General features: G+C 40.5%; 1 protein-coding gene across 1 annotated transcript in view; it reads right to left on the bottom strand.

Moving 5' to 3' along the window:
- SKP2 (S-phase kinase associated protein 2) overlaps positions 1 to 17,050 on the bottom strand; it is an 87,122-nt gene that overhangs the window by 8,413 nt on the left and 61,659 nt on the right. Inside the window, exons 6-9 of the mRNA XM_007953229.2 lie at positions 16,448 to 16,546; positions 14,323 to 14,453; positions 4,029 to 4,080; positions 3,748 to 3,855 (exon numbers count right to left, since the gene is read on the bottom strand). Coding sequence (XP_007951420.1) covers positions 3,748 to 3,855; positions 4,029 to 4,080; positions 14,323 to 14,453; positions 16,448 to 16,546 — 390 coding nt within the window. The remainder of the gene's footprint in view (positions 1 to 3,747; positions 3,856 to 4,028; positions 4,081 to 14,322; positions 14,454 to 16,447; positions 16,547 to 17,050) is intronic.

The raw sequence follows: 17,050 nt of genomic DNA, 5'->3' as shown, positions 1-17,050 counted from the left end.
AAGGCTCAGGGGTCCAGGATTATCTTCTGTGTCTGTGTTAATTGGTTTCCCTTTTCTTTGTTGAAGAGGGTCTGTGCAGTCTTTCTGCCTAGTCCGCCATCTTGCCGGAACTCCCTCTACACTGTGTTTCTTAGATAGGAACCAGAAGCTAAGTTATCTTTGTTTGGACAGTGAGTTAAACAATGTCAATAGCCTCTTTGGTTGTTATTATGGATTGAATTGTACATCCCTAAAATGTCTCTTGGAATCATAACCCCTATAAGTGATTGCTGATACTTGAAATACCAGTGGCATGGTTTCCAGCATCATAGCAACATGCCAGCACCATAGCATGACAAATTGACAGACGAGTGGCAGATAGCCTTTAGCAGTTTCCAGACTAAACAGACAAGGAAGGAGGACCTGGTTATCTACTTTTGAAAAAAATAGCCAGTGAAAACCTTATGAATCACAGCAGAAAACTGATAGAGTGTTGGATGATGAGGCCCTCAGGTTGGAAGGCACAATACATGTGGGGAAGAGCTGCCTCTTCAAAGTAGAGTCGATCTTAATGATATGGATGGAATAATTCTTTTGGGACCTTCCTGTGCTGTTCTGGTATGACTCAAAATAAGAAGAAATAGATGTCAACATCCATTAATAATCGAAACGTGGAATTACAAAGTGTGAATCTAGGAAAACTGGAAGGCATCAAAAATGAAATGAAATGCATTAAGATGGACATCTAGGTATTTAACTCACTGCTATCAAGTAGAGACCCCAAATAGGTTTTCAAGGCTGTAAATCTTTACAGAAGCAGACTGCCCACCATCTTTTTTCCACGAAGTGACTGGTGGGTTTAAACCACGAGTGTTTTTTTGGGTTAGCCGCCAAATGCCTTAACCACTATACCACCAGAGTTCCTAGGTGCAGTGAGCTGAAATGGACTGGTATTGGCCATACTGAATAGGACAATCACGTGGTCTACTATGCTGGGAATGACAAATTGAAGAGGAATGGCATTGCATTCATCGTCAAAAAGAACATTTCAAGATCTATCCTGAAGTAAAGCACTGTCAGTGAAAAGTAATACCCATATATCTATTAGGAAGACCAGTTAATATGATGACTATTCAAATTTATGCACAAACCACTAATGCCACAGACGAAAAAATTGAAGACTTACCAACTTTTGCAGTCTGAAACTGATCAAACTTCCAATCAAAATGCATCGATAATTACCAGTGACTAGAATCTGAAAATGCCACTGCCACTGAGTTAATTCCAACTTACAGCAACCCTCACTGGGTTTCCAAGGTGGGAAATCTCTATGAAAGTAGACTGCCATCTTCCTTCCATGGAGTGGCTGGTGGGTTTGAACCACCAACCTTCTGGTTAGTAGTCAAATGCCTTAGGTACTGTGCCACTAGAATATGAAAGTTGAAAACAAGTAAGGATTGATAGTTGGAAAGCAGTCCTTGGTGACACAAACAACACTGGAGATTGCATGACAGAATTTTGCAAGACCAATGACTTATTCGATGGAAATACCTTTTTTAAACAACATAAACGGCAGCTATACACACAGACCTTGCCAGATGAAATACACAGGAATCAAGTTGACTATATCTGTGGAAAGAGACAATGGAGAATCTCAATATCATCAGTCAGAACAAGGCCAGGGGGCAACTACAGAGCAGACCATCAATTGCTCACATGCAAGTTTAAGTTGAAGCTGAGGAGAATTAAAACAAGTCTATGAAAGCCAAAGTCTGACCTTCAGTATATACCAAATGAATTTAGAGACCATCTCAAGAAAAAATTTGACGCATTGAACACAGACTGAAGATCACACAAGTTGTTGAATGACATCACAGACATCATACATGAAGAAAGGTCATTAAAAAGACAGGAAAGATATCAGAAGAGTCTCTGAAATTTGCTCTTGAATGGTAGTAGCTAAAGTAAATGGAAGAAATGAAGTAAAAAAGTTCAACAGAAGATCTCAAAGGCCAGCTTGAGAAGACACAGTAAAGTATTATAATGAAATGTGCAAAGACCTAGAGTTAGAAAACTGCTTGACACTTCTCAAGCTGAAAGGCCTGAAGATAAAATAAAATCCTCAAGTTGCAATACTGATAGATTCTATGGGCAAAATATTGAACAACACAGGAAGCATCAAAATAGGATGGAAAGAATACAAAGACTCACTATAACAAAAAGAGTTGGTTGACGTTCATCCATTTCAGGAGGTAGCATATGATCAAGAACCAATGCTATTGAAGGAAGAAGTCCAAGTTGCACTGAAAGCATTGTCAAAAAAATAAAAAACTCCAGGAATAGATGGAATACCGACTGATATGTTTTTATTTCTTTAAAGTCACTCACTTGTGGCATTTCTGTTGTAGCACAAGGAAACTAAGACAGCTGTAATAAGAAAGAAGGATACCTGACCAAATCTGACATACTGACTTCTCTTGGTTTTCAACAAAATTGCAATTTACATTTGACATAAGGAAGAATTTTCCAGCTTCTGGAAAATCTTTTTAATAAAGAGATGATATTATTCCCAGGATGACTTGTGTCAAAGCACTTTACAGTGCTTTGTAAAAGAATGATGGACTAGATTATGTCTTTCTTTGCACTCCCATGAGTCTGTAGAATTTGCTGAACTGGTGAAAAATTAGCCCTCATATGGTCCACGAGATATAGACTATTTTGCATGTATCCAAAAAAATCTATGTTCTAGACTCAATTCAGCCATTGACTCATTATGCAGCTTTGGATAATTTATTTTACTTACTCGGACCTCAATCTCCACTTGTTCAAAGAAAACACTGGTTCTTAAGATATAGACCACTACATGCTCCCATTCTTCCCCCTCCTTCACCAACCTGGACAGATATATTAGAAGGTTACAGAACTTTTCCTCTGAGCCTAGATACAGGTTTCCAGCAAAAGGTATGTGGAATCAATTAGAGTTTTTTTGAAAAATTTGAAAACACAACAACAAAAAACACTTAGGTCTATCGTCCCATTACACTCTGAGTTCCCTGTGGGCAAAAGCTGTCTTCCATTTCTTTTGCAAGCTCTCTACAGTTACTAGTATAATATTCTAATACTTAACCTGTTCACTGCTCAATAACAAATGTTTAGTGAACTATCTAAGGAGCTCTGGTGGTGCAGTGAATAAGGCATTTGACTGCTAACTGGAAGGTCAGTGGTTCAAACCCACCAGCTGCTCTGTGGAAAAAAGACGGGCAATCTACTTCCATAAAGATTTCCAGCCCTGGACACCCAATGGGGGTCGCTATGAGTCAGAAATGACTCCATAGCAGTTAGTTTGGTTTGAGTAAGCTATCTTGGTCAACTCAATTTCACCAGGCAGTTGAAGCAAAAAACTCTGCGTCAGTTTTTCTACTTGTTGTCTTTCCTAATCAGTTTGTGGCACATTGATACTGATGTTTAAGTTTTTGATGTCTACTATTAATAATGAAGGAGCTCTGGTAGCATAGTGCCTAAGGCACTTGACTGCTAACCAGAAGGCTGGTGGTTCAAACCCACCAGCCACTCCTTGGAAGGAAGATTGGGCAATCCTACTTCCGTAGTGATACTGTCTCGGAAACCCAAGGAGGGGTCGCTATGAGTCAGGGCTGACTCGAGGGCAAATAACAACAACAACAACAACATTAATAACGAACATTAACACCAAGTGACATCTCTTTTGGACCCTGCCTCCTACTAGCTTTAAGAACAGAAAATACTTACAGTAAAGTTTCAGGTATTATGTCATAGCATCGACTGAGTGATAGGTGTTCGAGGTAGTTGAGTTGGTGAAATTCCTGGAAGCAGTCATTCTTTAGCATAACACTATCACTAAAACAGAGGACAAGAAAAGAAGATCAAAACCCATTCATCAACTCTAGAGTGGAGAGACAGAAATAGTTTACTCTTTAGTTCATCTAATTGAACATCAAGATTTTTCTCCCATTCAATAAGCAGTCATGCTTTTTCAATATTTTATCTAAAATGAACAAACAAGATCATACCTCAAGTCTAGGTGGACAAGATTGGGGCATCTTCTAACTAAGGTAGAGACATCTAAGAAAAGAAAATATGACAGTCACTATTAAATGAGGAACAAGAAAAGGATACTTTCTATCCCAATTACCATTTAAAACTGTCTTGGAAGATCAGGATGATGTAATTAGAGTTGCACAACTATTGCTGTTGTTAAGTGCTGCTGAGTTGATTCTGACTCATCACAATAGCACATGACAGGGCAGCACTGCCCCATGGGGTTTTCTAAGCTGGAATCCCTATGGGAACAGATCACCAGGTCTTTCTCCCACAGAGCTGCTGGAGAGGTTTGAGCTGCCAACCTTTCCATTAGCAGCCAAGCACTTAACCGTCGAGCAACAAGGGCTTCTTTGCACAACCATTAGAAGAAACAAATTTGCCATCTTACATATAAAATCTTCTACCCAGAAAATCCAAGAGAACCACCTGAAAAACTGTAGGAAATCTTAAGAGAACTGTGTACAATGACTGGCGAAGCACTATCCATAGCTTGTCTACATATCAGCAATTAAAAAAAAAAAAAAAAAAAAAAAACCACTGCCATTGACTCAATTCCTACTCATAGGGATCCCCATTGGGTTTTGGAGGCAGTAAATCTTTACAGAAGTAGATTGCCCCATTTTCCTTCTGTGGAGGAGCTGGTAGGTTTGAACCGCCAACCTTCTGGCTAGCAGTCAAATGCCTTAGGCACTGTGCCACCAGAGCTACTTGACTGAAAAAAAAAAGAAAAAAAGACCCTCTTCATAGTAGTGAAAAGCAAAACCAAAATGCCAGTATTCGTACACATATAGCATGTTATATAGCTGGTATTTCAAATCAATGGGAAAAATCTTGGATCACTGAAAGCTAATATTGCTACCATAACTGGAAAAAAATTAACCAATTTTCTTATCGCATATACCCAAATACATTCAACACATTTTAAAAAATTATTGGGATAGGTAAAGACTTTGTAAATGTAGAAAAAAGCATATAAGAAAACCTTGTAATTTACTACATACAATTTTTAAAACTTGACCATGTTAAAACAAAACAAAACAAAAAAAGCAGATTAGGAAAGGATCAGAAAGCTGGAAATAAATGCTTGCAATATATACAGTTAATGGTCTTGTTATGTGAAGAGTAAAAAAGGTAAATACAACAGAAAATGGGCAAAGAATAAACATATACTTTGTAAAACACAGAGTTAATGAAAATAGAGTGAGAAATACAAATTAAGATTAGAAATAATGCTTGTCAGCCACCAAATGAAAAAATTGTTATTCTATTATAACATCCAGAATTGATGAATATGATGAAGCAGCTCATCCCATACATTACAATTGTCTGTATAATTTAATACAGCTTTACAAGGTGGGTGAACTGATTTAAAAAAAAAAAAAAAGTATCCAGAGCTTTATACTTTGCTGTTTGACCCAGTAATTCCACTTCCAGAAAAATAATCAGAGAAGAGTGTGGAGATAATCACTATAACAATTCCCCCAGATTCTAATGAAGGATAAATTTAATACATTAACCTTCATCCATTCCATGGAATACAACACTAATAGCTGTCATTAAAAAGCATTTCAACAACATTTCATGGCATAAAAAATACTGAGAAATATGTATATGTATAAAACCACTGCTATCAAGCTAATTTCAACTCTTGTGACCCAAAGTAGAACTGTCCCTTAGATTTCTAAGGCTGTTAATCTTTATGATATTTATGGAAGCCGATTTGCTACATCTTTCTCCCACAGAGCGGCTAGGGGTTTGATCTGCCAACTCTTTGGTTAGCAGCCAAATGCTTTAACCAACCACTATGCCACCAGAGGGAATTCTGGTGGCATAGTGCCTAAGGCACTTGACTGCTAACCAGAAGGCCAGCGCTTCAAACCCACCAGCCACTCCTCAGAAGGAAGATTGGGCAATTTACTTCTGTAAAGATACTGCCTTGGAAACCCAAAGAGGGGTCGCTATGAGTCACATCTGACTCAACAGCAGTGAGTTTGGTTTTGGTTTTTGGTATGCCACCAGAGCTCCAGTTATAATGTATAATGAAAATAAAACAAAATATACACAACGCATTATAATCTCAATCTTGCTACAACACCAGAAAGAAAAAAACTCAACTTACTGCCATTGAGTCGATTCTGACTCATAGCGACCCCCTTTGGGTTTCTGAGGTGGTAAATCTTTATGGAAGTAGATTGTTCAGTCTTCACTCCACAGAGTGGCTGGTGGGTTTGAACTGCCAAACCTCTGGTTAGCAGTCAAGTACCTTAGGCACTATGTGACCAGAGCGCCTTACCAAAAAGAAAGGGGGCGGGGGGAACCAGAAAAAAATACATCAAAATGTTAACTGCAGATTTGAAGGGTGGAGGCTCATAGATGACTTTTCAGAATTTGGAAGTCATTATAGGTGACTTTTCAAAGAGCTCTGGTGGTGTAGTGGCTAAAGCATTTGACTGCTAATCAAAAAAATCGCCAATAGTATGAGACCCCCAATACTATTGCCCTGGATACATTCTGTGCCTGGAATAAAATGCACCCCCAGGGGCTGGCTCTCAGCCCAATAGTTACAAGATGTACACGTAGACCACTCAACCCAGGATGATGCATCCACATACTCTATGGTAATACATCCCTTAGAGTAATAGACCACGGGACACCAGAGGACCAACCTTCAAATTGAGGAAATGCAGGGTAAACAAGATTGCATAAATATGAGGGGTACAGGGGGAGGGTTACAGGGTAGGGAGGGGAGGAGACTGGGTTAGGGTTGGGCATGGTAAATGGGGAATGAAACTAAATGTACACATTACATTGAATGTAAAACAAGCTCTTAAAAAAAAAAAATTAAAAAGTTCACAGTTCAAACCCACCAGCCACTCTGCAAGAGAAAGATGAGGTGGTCTGCTTCTGTAAAGATTTATAGCCTTGGAAACCCTATGGGGCAGTTCTATTCTGTCCTACAGGGTTGCTATGAGTCAGAACTGATTTGATGGCAGGGGTTTTGGTTTATAGGTGACTTTTCAGAATTTGATTATTTTCATAATCAGAAAATGAATCAAATAAGTGTTATTTACTAAAAAACAAAAACAAGAGGTAAATGCGATTATTGTTTGAATCCCCTCCCCCCAGCAGCTATACCCCTCTTCTGAATCCTAGAGTTGCATTTATAACTACCTCATCCACATACCCATTTGGAAATATGATCAGCTTCTCAAACTTAGGTCTGAAATGAAATACTTCATTTCTCCCCTAAATCTGCTCCTTCCCTAATGTCCTTCCCATCTCAGTCAGTGGTAACTCCATCATCCAGCTGCTGAGGCCAAAAACCCTAGAGTCATATATGACTGTTTTTCTCATATCCTGCATCCAATCTGTTAACAAATCCTGTTATGTTAGCCTTCAGAATATGCCCCATATCTGTTCATGTCTTCCCGCCTATAATATGACCACTATACTCTCCTAACTGGTTTCTCTACTTCCATACTCGCCCCCAACAACCCTTACTCAATACAGCAGCAGAATGAGCTTTCTAAAAGGCAAGTCAGATAGTATCACTCTTCTGCCCAAAATACTCCAGTGGCTAACCACCTCACTCAGAAAAACTCCAAAGCTCTGCCTTGGCCTGGGGAGCACTTGGCTATCTCATCTATCACTTTTTGTCATAATATCTCTTGCACACTGGCTTTCATCTGCAAGCCTCTGGACTTGCTGGTCATTTGTTCCAGAATGTTCTTCCCTCATATATCCACATGGGTCACTGCCTGCCTCATTCACTTAGGTCTCTCTACTCAAAGGTCACTTCCTGGGAGAGGTCTTCTTGACCATCCCATCCAAAACTAGCTCCCATCCTGCCACGCTCCACCTTCTCACTCTGCTTTATTCTTCCTCCTTACAGTTTTTTTTACCTCCTCTCTGTTTTTTTTCCCCCCCAGAGGAACAAAAAGAAGAGTTTTAAGTCAAATATTGACAAAATTTAGTTAATTGTTCACTGACTCCTCCACTAGAATGTAAGCATCACAAGGGTGACTCTGCTTTGCTCCAGGCCACATCTCTGCCTGGAGCAAGGCTTCCTGCAGTGGAGGTGCTCAATAAATATTCATTTAATGAGTGACCAAAGAATGAAAGGAAAATAGTAGAGGACCAGCAAGTGCACAGGTAGTTCCTGACTTACAACACATTCACGTTACAATGAACCAACCATCGTTTTTTGGGGGGTATATTGTTAGTAAGATATACTATATACAATGTTGCAGCATACAGTTTGCTGATATCACCATATCTATAAGTTTATATGTAATGTTTCCAACCCCCAAAGACAAATGAAGAAAAGATATTGACAATAAAAGGCAGTAACGATGAAAACTAAAAAGGAAAGAAAAAAAGGAGGTATTCAACCTATGTAAGGACTGACATACAACAAAACAAACAAACTCACTGCTGTGGAGTTGGACCCCACTCACAGAGACCCCTCCTTGGGTTTCCAAGGCGGTATCACTACAGAAGTAGATTGCCCAACCTTTCTTCCGAGGAGTAGCTGGCAGGTTTGAACCACCAGCCTTCTGGTTAGCAGTCAAGTGCCTTAGGCACTATGCCACAGAGTTGTCAGAACAGAACCCCACTGTAAATTGAGGACCACATGTACAATTTTGGATAACTATTAAGCCAATCATCTAGCCAGCCAAAAACAAGATTCACTTAGATTCTGATACCACTAGGGAAAGATGAACAACTTTGGGTGTAGAACTGATTAAGTTTCATTCTTTAGTTCTCATTCAAACCCTGTTAGTCTCATTCAACCAATGTTAGTAAACATTGCTAGTGCTGTTATTATTAGGTGCCATCTACTCAATCCTGCCTCAGACATGATTGTGACCACTGACACTAAAGGCTTCCTTGGCTATAATTATTAGGGAAGCAGATTGCCAGGTTTTTCTCCCACAGAACCACTTGTTGTTATGTGCTGTCGAGTCAGACCCGACTCATAGCGACCCTTCCTTGGGTTTCCCAGGCAGTATCACTACGGAAGTAGATTGCCCCATCTTCCTTCTGAGGAGTGACTGGTGGGTTTGAACTGCCAGCCTTCTGGTTAGGCTCAAACCACCAATGTTTCAGTTAGCAACTAAGTGACTAGCTACTGCATCAACAGGGCTCCTTGAGTAAACAGTATAATGCCAAGATGACCTCTTCAATGTCTCCTTTGAATTCACCACAGACCATAGATCCACTTGAGATAGAAGGGATCTACATATCATCTTAACATTTCAAATGAAAAGGCAACTTAAGCTAGAGAAGTCAAGGTCAGATCTAAGATAAAAAGCTAAATCTTCCTCCAAGACTTACTTCAGAGTTTTCCTATTGCCCCATGGCAGGGTTGTGACTGAGGGGAGGGGAGAGGAGAGAAGGAGGTTGGTGGCTGTAACAGCCAACATTCACTGAACTCTCACGATGTGCCAAAAATTGTACATGTACTGACTCATTTATCATGGCACTTGACTGCTAAACAGAAGGCTGGTGGTTCAAACCCACCAGCCACTCCTCGGAAGGAAGATGGAGTAATCTACTTCTGTAGTGATACTGCCTCAGAAACCCAAGGAGGGGTCGCTATGGCACATAACAGCAACAACAACAAAAGCACTCTAAGAGGTGGGCTATATTATTATCTCTATTTTACTGATAAGGAAAATGAGGCACAGAGAGGTAAAGCACTTTGCCCAAGGTTACCCAGTAAATGGCTGGTATTTGAACCCAGGCATTCAGACACTAGTCTTCCAACTAAAACCAAACTCAAATTATCTTACATATGATCAAATAGTATGCACTACTGTTAAGTACATTAATAAAAAAATAAAAAAAATTTTGATGCCCATCACTTCCACTTCCACTCTGCCTCTCTGTCCTTGCCCGGAGTATGTCCAGCAGGCAGGGTTTTATTACCGAATATCTCTGCCAAAACTCAGTACACAAGCTATCTGTTCTTTTTTTTCAGAAGAACAAAGAGAAGAGTTTTATGCCAAATTTTGACAAAATTAACAGCAGTTTGTCTACAGCAATTTCTCAACCTTGCACCCTGACCACTATGGATCTCAGTTCATTTCAGAAAAATTCTCCATAAAGTAGTGAGTGGGAAATTCTGATAAGGAGAAGAAATGTGAATAGGGCACTGTCTTCCCTTTCTGTGGACACCAAGAAGGAAGAAGTGAAGAGTATTAGGATTTAAATGTGGAGAAGATGCTCACTGGTGGGAGTTTAAACTCCCTGGAAGGCAATTTTGCAAGAGATACAGCCCAAGATCACCACCTCATCCTTGATTCATCAATTCCACACTAAAAAAAAAAAATTAAGTGATCCTGTGAAATACATCTACCAAGACATTTGCCATTTTAACCACTTTAAGTGTCAATTCAGTAACATTTATTCCATTTGCAATGTTGTGCAACCATCACCACTATCTTTTCTATAAATTGTTTTATCACCCTTAACAGACACTCAGTACTCCTTAAACAATAACTCCCCATTTCCCCCTCCCAAGCACCCCAGGAACCACTCATAAACTTTGGTGTCTGTGCATTTGCCTACTGCAGGAATTTCATGTAAGTGGGCTCATACAGTATTAGTCCTTTGGGGTCTGACTTCTTTCATTCAGCATAATGTTTTCAAGGAGTTCCCAGGTTTGCACCACAGCTACTAACTGAAAGGGTAGAGCTTCCAGTCCAACAGAGGCAGAAGTCTGATGAGCCACATCTGAAGAATTAGCCCCTGGAAACCCTAAGCACAGTTCTGCCCTGAACCACAGAGTGTAGCCGTGAGTTGGAGATGCCTGGGCGGTAGCTGGCTTAATGTTTTCAAGGTCCATCCATGTTGTACTGTGTATCAGGACTTCATTTCTCTTTATGGCAGAGTGGATATTCCATTGTATATATACATTACATTTTGTTTATTCATTCATCTGTTAACAGACACTTGGATTATTGCCATCTTTTAGTTATTGTGAGTAAAGCTGTAATGAACATCAATATACAAGTATCTGAGTTCCAGCTTTCAATTCTTTTGGGTATATATACATACATATCCAGGAGTGGAATTGCTGGGTCATATGGTGTCTTGGTTCTCTAGTGGTGCTGTAACAGACATACCAGTAGTGGTTGGCTTTAATGTAAATAAATAAATCCCAAAAAAGAAGGGATTTATTCTCTCACAGTTTAGGAGGCTAGAAGTCCAGGTTCAAAGTGCTGGCTCTAGGGGCTGGCTGGGTGAAGGCCCCTTAATGTCGGGCTTCAGCTATTCCACTTGTTCCAGGCCCACTAGAGCTGGAGGCTTTTTTTTTTGACTCACGCAGCTGCTGGCTACAAAGGGTAACAAATCTAAGATGGACAGGTAAAATGGCATAGTCCCAAGATCTGCAGGCCAACATGGCAGGCCACCAGTCCAAATCCAGAACCACCCCAAGATCAGCAGGCAACATGGCAGGCCACTGAGATAAAGACTTGGCCAAATACAGGATCCAGATGTGCCAAAAGCTAGAGACCTTCTTAAAGCTTCCCTATACATACTGGAAGCAGGCCACACCCCAAAGGCAACTATTTAGCTGCTCACAGGAGATTCCACCATGGAGTTCATTTTCATCATGGGGAATTACTGCATCCAGCTGCCCAGACACTCAAAACCATGGCCCAACCAAGTTGACGTAAAATCTTAACTAAGTGGTAATTCTGTTTAACTTTCTGATGAACTGCCAAAGTGATTTCTACAGCAGCTGCACCATTTTACAATCCCACCACCAATGGATAAAATCTCCAAGCAATTCCACTTTTAAGAATCCATCTTTACAAATGCATTCAAAGGAAAAAAAAACCTAGAAAGATTCTAAATACCCACCAGAAGGAGAATAAAAACCAAAAAACAAACCCACTGCCATCAAGTTGATCCCAACCCATAGCAACCCTACAGGACAGTGTGGAATTGCCCCACACAGTTTCTGAGGCTGTAAATCTTTACGGAAGAAGACTGCCTCATCTTTCTCTTACAGAGCAGCTGGTGGGTTTAAATCACCAACCTTTTGGTTAGCAGGCTAATAATAGTTTAGTCACTGCACTACCCGAGCACCTTGGAAAGAGAATAGCTGAAGAAATGCTATATGTTGTTGTTACTGTTGTTAGGTGCTGTCGGGTCAATTCTGACTCATGGTGACCCCATGTGTGCAAAACTGCTCCATAGCGTTTTCAAGGCTGTGACCTTTCAGAAGCAGGTCTCCAGGCCCATATTCCAAAGTGCCTCTGGGTAGGTGCAAACCACTAACCTCTTAGCTACTAGTCAAGTGATTAATCATTTGCACCACCCAGGGACTTGACTCCTATGATACATCTTTATGATAGAAGATCATATAGCCACTTAAAAAATAGTAAGAAACAGAGTGGCAAGATGCTATTGGGATTACTGGTGATTTGCATTTCTTTACGTTTTCCTTTGAGAGTGAATATATAATACCATAATGAGATTTAAAATAGTGCTTAAAAGAAAAAAATGTAGAATAGGAGTATTATGGACAGGTGGTGGTGGTAACAAATCAAGACATGACTGCTGCTCTTAAGGTCTCTAATGAAAATGTTCATGTCTTCTGAAAATGCAGGCATAGGGAAATGGCAGGAATCTCAAGCATGGGCAAAAGATTCAAATCCTTGGTCACTTAGGAGAATCCCGGCAGCATTTTCCACAGCCTGCTTTATCTTACTTACAACAGAACAGACCACGTCCTGGAGAAGTAGCTTTCAATTGCTACTTCAATTTTAAGAAGACATGTTCTGCAAATGTTTGATTCAACTCTACCTAAATAGTAAAAAAAAGCTATAATAAACAAAACTTCTACACTCAAAGGTGCTAATATACCAGCATCAAAGCACCAAGAAAGGGTTTATGTGTGCTGTGAACTTAACCAGATTATGTGAAGACCACAGGTGGAGCGTTAGCCTGGGGGTGCAAGGTGAACCCACTACAAAATCCCTGCATTTTGCAACCATTTATCTTTACAATCAAGATTTTCTCAGTATTACATGAAACAAAGTATAACTGAATGTTGAGGCTTATAAAGACTGTAACTGTCACACAACCCCTATCTTCAAATGCCTGTGTTCATGCAAACAACTCTGCCGTTTTCCACAACTCAATTTCTAGCAAATTATAAAGCTGAATTTATGCAAAACCTATAAAACAGAGTTTCTCAACATTAAGACTATTGATACTTTGGGCTGGCTAATTCTTTGTTGTGGGGGGTTGCCCTACATATTGTAGGATCTTTCAGCATCCCTGGCCTCTACTCACTAGATGCCAGTAGTACCTCTGCAGCTGTGACAATTAAAAATGTCTCCAGACACTGCCAAATGTCCCATGGAGGGTGGGGGGTGTACCAAAACTGCCCTGACTTGAGAACCACTGTTTATATTAATCAACTACTGCATTTATCTATTTTTGTACTGGGTTTTTGACTAAGAATTTAGTTGACAATAAAAGGGTCTTCTGCTAAAAATAAATTATTTTGAAATATAAAGCATTTCTGTTTTAGATCTTAGGTTTAAATCTTCACTCCACTCCATCCCTAGGTTATGAACTTCCAACTTATAGACAACTCATACTTGTCCTTTAATGTTGTGTAAATTTGTCTTCACTTTGAAATGACTGAATCAAACTCTACTCGCAACAAAGTCTTCATCACAATCACCTTCACTTGCTGCACGATGCAGCTTTTAAATCACGGAAAATGCTTCCAGCCTTTTCTTGCAGTAAGACTAAACAAGAACCATATACACCTGTTCCGACTTACCTACAAATTTGACTTAAAGACACACTCAGAAATAGATCTTATTCATAACCTAGGACTGCCTGTAGTTGTTTGCCTTTCTCTAAGCCTTCTTATCAGCTGTTACCATAACTGAAAAATGGGAATAATTACAATGTGCCCTGGATTAAATGAGACAGCTTGCATAGAGTAGGGAGCTCTGGTGGCATAGTGCCTAAGGCATTTGACTGCTAACCAGAAGGCTGATGGTTCAAACCCACCAGCCACTCTTCAGAAGGAAGGTTGGGCAATCTACTTCCGTAGTGATACTGCCTTGGAAACTCAAGGAGGGGTCACTATGAATCGGATCCCATTCAATGGCAGTGAGGTTTTTTTTTTTTTTTAAAATACAGAGTAGCTTGCTCCACATATCAGATCTACTATCATCATCATCATTGTGGCTAAAGCCCCAGGGGACCAGACCCCGTGGCTCTTACCTGACTTTTGTAGATTCTTTCGGTAGCCGCTGAGGTTCAGCTGGGTGATGGTCTCTGACACGTGCGCCACAGCAACTTGCACATGCTTTTCAGTGAAGTCAAAACACCAGGAGAGGTTGAGCTCGTGCAGTCTGCACAGAAGATGGGTAACAGGAAAGCATGAAACTATCACTTGGGAACAACAATTCTCTACCTAGGTTGCTGCTGTAGTGTGCCATCAAGGCAATTCCAGGTCATAATGACCCTACAGGACAGAGCAGAACTGTTGCAAAGGATTTCTAAGCTATAATCTTTGTGGGAGCTCTGGTGGCTTAGTGTCTAAAGCATTTGCTAACCAAAAGGCTGATGGTTCAAACCCACCAGCCACTCCTCGGATGGAAGACTGGGCAATCTACTTCCACAGTGAAATGGAAAACCAATGAGGGGTCACTACTCGATGGCAGTGAGTTTGGTTTTTGGTTTGGAATCTTTCTGGGAGCAAATCACCAGGTCTTTTCTCCCACAGAGCAGCTGGTGGGTTTGAACCACCAAACTTCTGGCTACAAGCCAAGCTCTTAACCATTGCACCATGAGGGCTCTTTTCTCTGCTTATAGAGGCTTAAGACAAAGAGGAGATCCCACTTTACTATGCTGCCAAGGAGTGCCCAGCTCAGAGTATTGCCTACAACTGCAGTGAAAATACAAATCTATAAATTTCTTATCATTTATGCACAGAACCCCTGCTTCTCTAAGCAGCTACCTTTGCTCACCTGAAACCGCCTTTTCCCCTATCTTGACATGCTACCTGGCTCCAGCGTGTACCAAAAAGTAGCCAGGAGACTTGAGCAGAGAGCTTAGTGAATGCTGCCCCCTTCTGGAAGAAGAGGGGAGCACTCCCCTCTCCTTTCCTCTGCCCTGACAGCACAAATCTTCTAGGCGGCCTGAATGTAAAAGTGCTGGCCTCCGCATTTTCTTTCTCAGACCACCCAGATAGGTAGAGCAAGCAGTCCCAAAGGTTGAGCAACATGTTTCAAATAAATTGACAGATTATACTGGGGATTCCTAATAAAGAGTGGTTGACATTGCAAAACCCTATTTCATCTTAGTCCGTTTCAGCTGAGACTAGGATTTCAAAGACATTGTCCAAACATTAAGCCTCATGAGAATCTAGGCTAGCATTTCCTACAACCTGTTATATCTGCTGTGTCACTTCTCTGGCATTACTAACTAAAGACAGGACTATGCATTTTATCCTGTTGCTGATCCTTTCTTTTCCAAAAGCAATCTACTTGCAACAAATCATGAACAAGATATAGTTACAATGCTGTACCAGAGCCCAAGGGATATTAAAAAACAAAACAAAACATACAGTATTGTGTCTTCTGCAAACCCTATCCTTCCTCTTTTAGTAATATCTGCAACTTTTAGTCTTTATGTATTAACCTTATCACACAGTAGAAAAAAGATGCTTTTAATGGAGTAACCTGCATTTATGGTTTACATTTACAACGTACCAAAGCTATTTTAAAACTGTAAATTAGGTCTACAGATACTGCAGAGAACAAACCTGACTGTGTGGTCAAGTGTAAACATTCCTTTCAACCATACCATTGATAAACATACTACTCTGGTAGCGTAGTGCCTAAGGAACTTGACTGCTAACCAGAAGGCTGACAGTTCAAACCCACCAGCTACTCCTCGGAAGGAAGGTTGGGCAATCTCCTTTGGTAGTGATACCGCCTCAGAAACTCAAGGAGGGGTTGCTATGAGTCAGGTCCGACTCCATAGCACATAATAACAACAACAACAACATATTTTCCTATGTTTAGTAGTCACTGAGAAAAGGGATTGCTACACAAGTGTCCCTTGTGATCTAAACTGATTTGGCTCCTGAGTTTAGATGGTAAGTGTGAGAGCAAAGGCTGGTGGTTAGAACCCACCCAGAGTCACCTAGTAAGGCAGGCCTGACGATCTGCTACTGAAAGGTCACAGCTTTGAAAACCCACTGGAGCAGTTCTACTCTGCACAAATGGGGTCACCATGAGTCAGAGGTGACGGGACAGCAACTAATAACAACAATGCTCAGACGCAAGAGATAATTGTCTTTTTGATACAACCACACTTTACTCAGGTGTCAAATTTTTACCTGGAACAGCTGTTTAGCAAAGCCTTCAGGGCAGATTCGGAGAATCCAGAGCATCCGCAAAGGTTCAGACGCACTAAATTTGAGTTCTGCACAAGGTTACTGGGAAAAGAAAGAAATCCCAAAGGAATAGCAGTAAGACACTCTTATTAGGTCAACAAGGAAAGGACAACAGTGAAGTTATGCATGCAGGCCTTTGAGTCAGAAGTCACCTCTCACTTTTCTGTATGACACATGGCAGAGCACGGCCCCAATTTCCTCCACAGTGAAATGGCAGTATAAGTACATTCTTGGTAGAGTTGTTAAGATTAAATGACATAATGTAATGAAGGACTTAGCACAGTGCCGGGCACAGAGTAAATGCACAAGAGACACCAGTCAGTGTCCTTTTCAAACTTTAGGGAAAATAACAAAGAAAACGGAATGAACTTATTTGTTTCTCTCAGAATTGAAATTGGCTTCTAGGCAAACTGCTACTTGTAAAGTCAGCAGGTTCTTTACATTAAACATCTTGCAAATTTGTCTTCTTCTCTACATTCCCAAATGCCTGGGTGTTAGTGACACATTAAGAATAATTCTGGAGTCTTACTATATTGCCAAGTTCAA

This window comes from Orycteropus afer, unplaced genomic scaffold (genome assembly GCF_000298275.1).
Source record: "Orycteropus afer afer isolate SDZICR_OR568_19922 unplaced genomic scaffold, OryAfe1.0 scaffold00378, whole genome shotgun sequence".
Classification (NCBI taxonomy): Eukaryota; Metazoa; Chordata; class Mammalia; order Tubulidentata; family Orycteropodidae; genus Orycteropus; species Orycteropus afer.
Note: the sequence above shows the minus strand (reverse complement) of the source record. Positions and strands in the feature narration are given on the sequence as shown.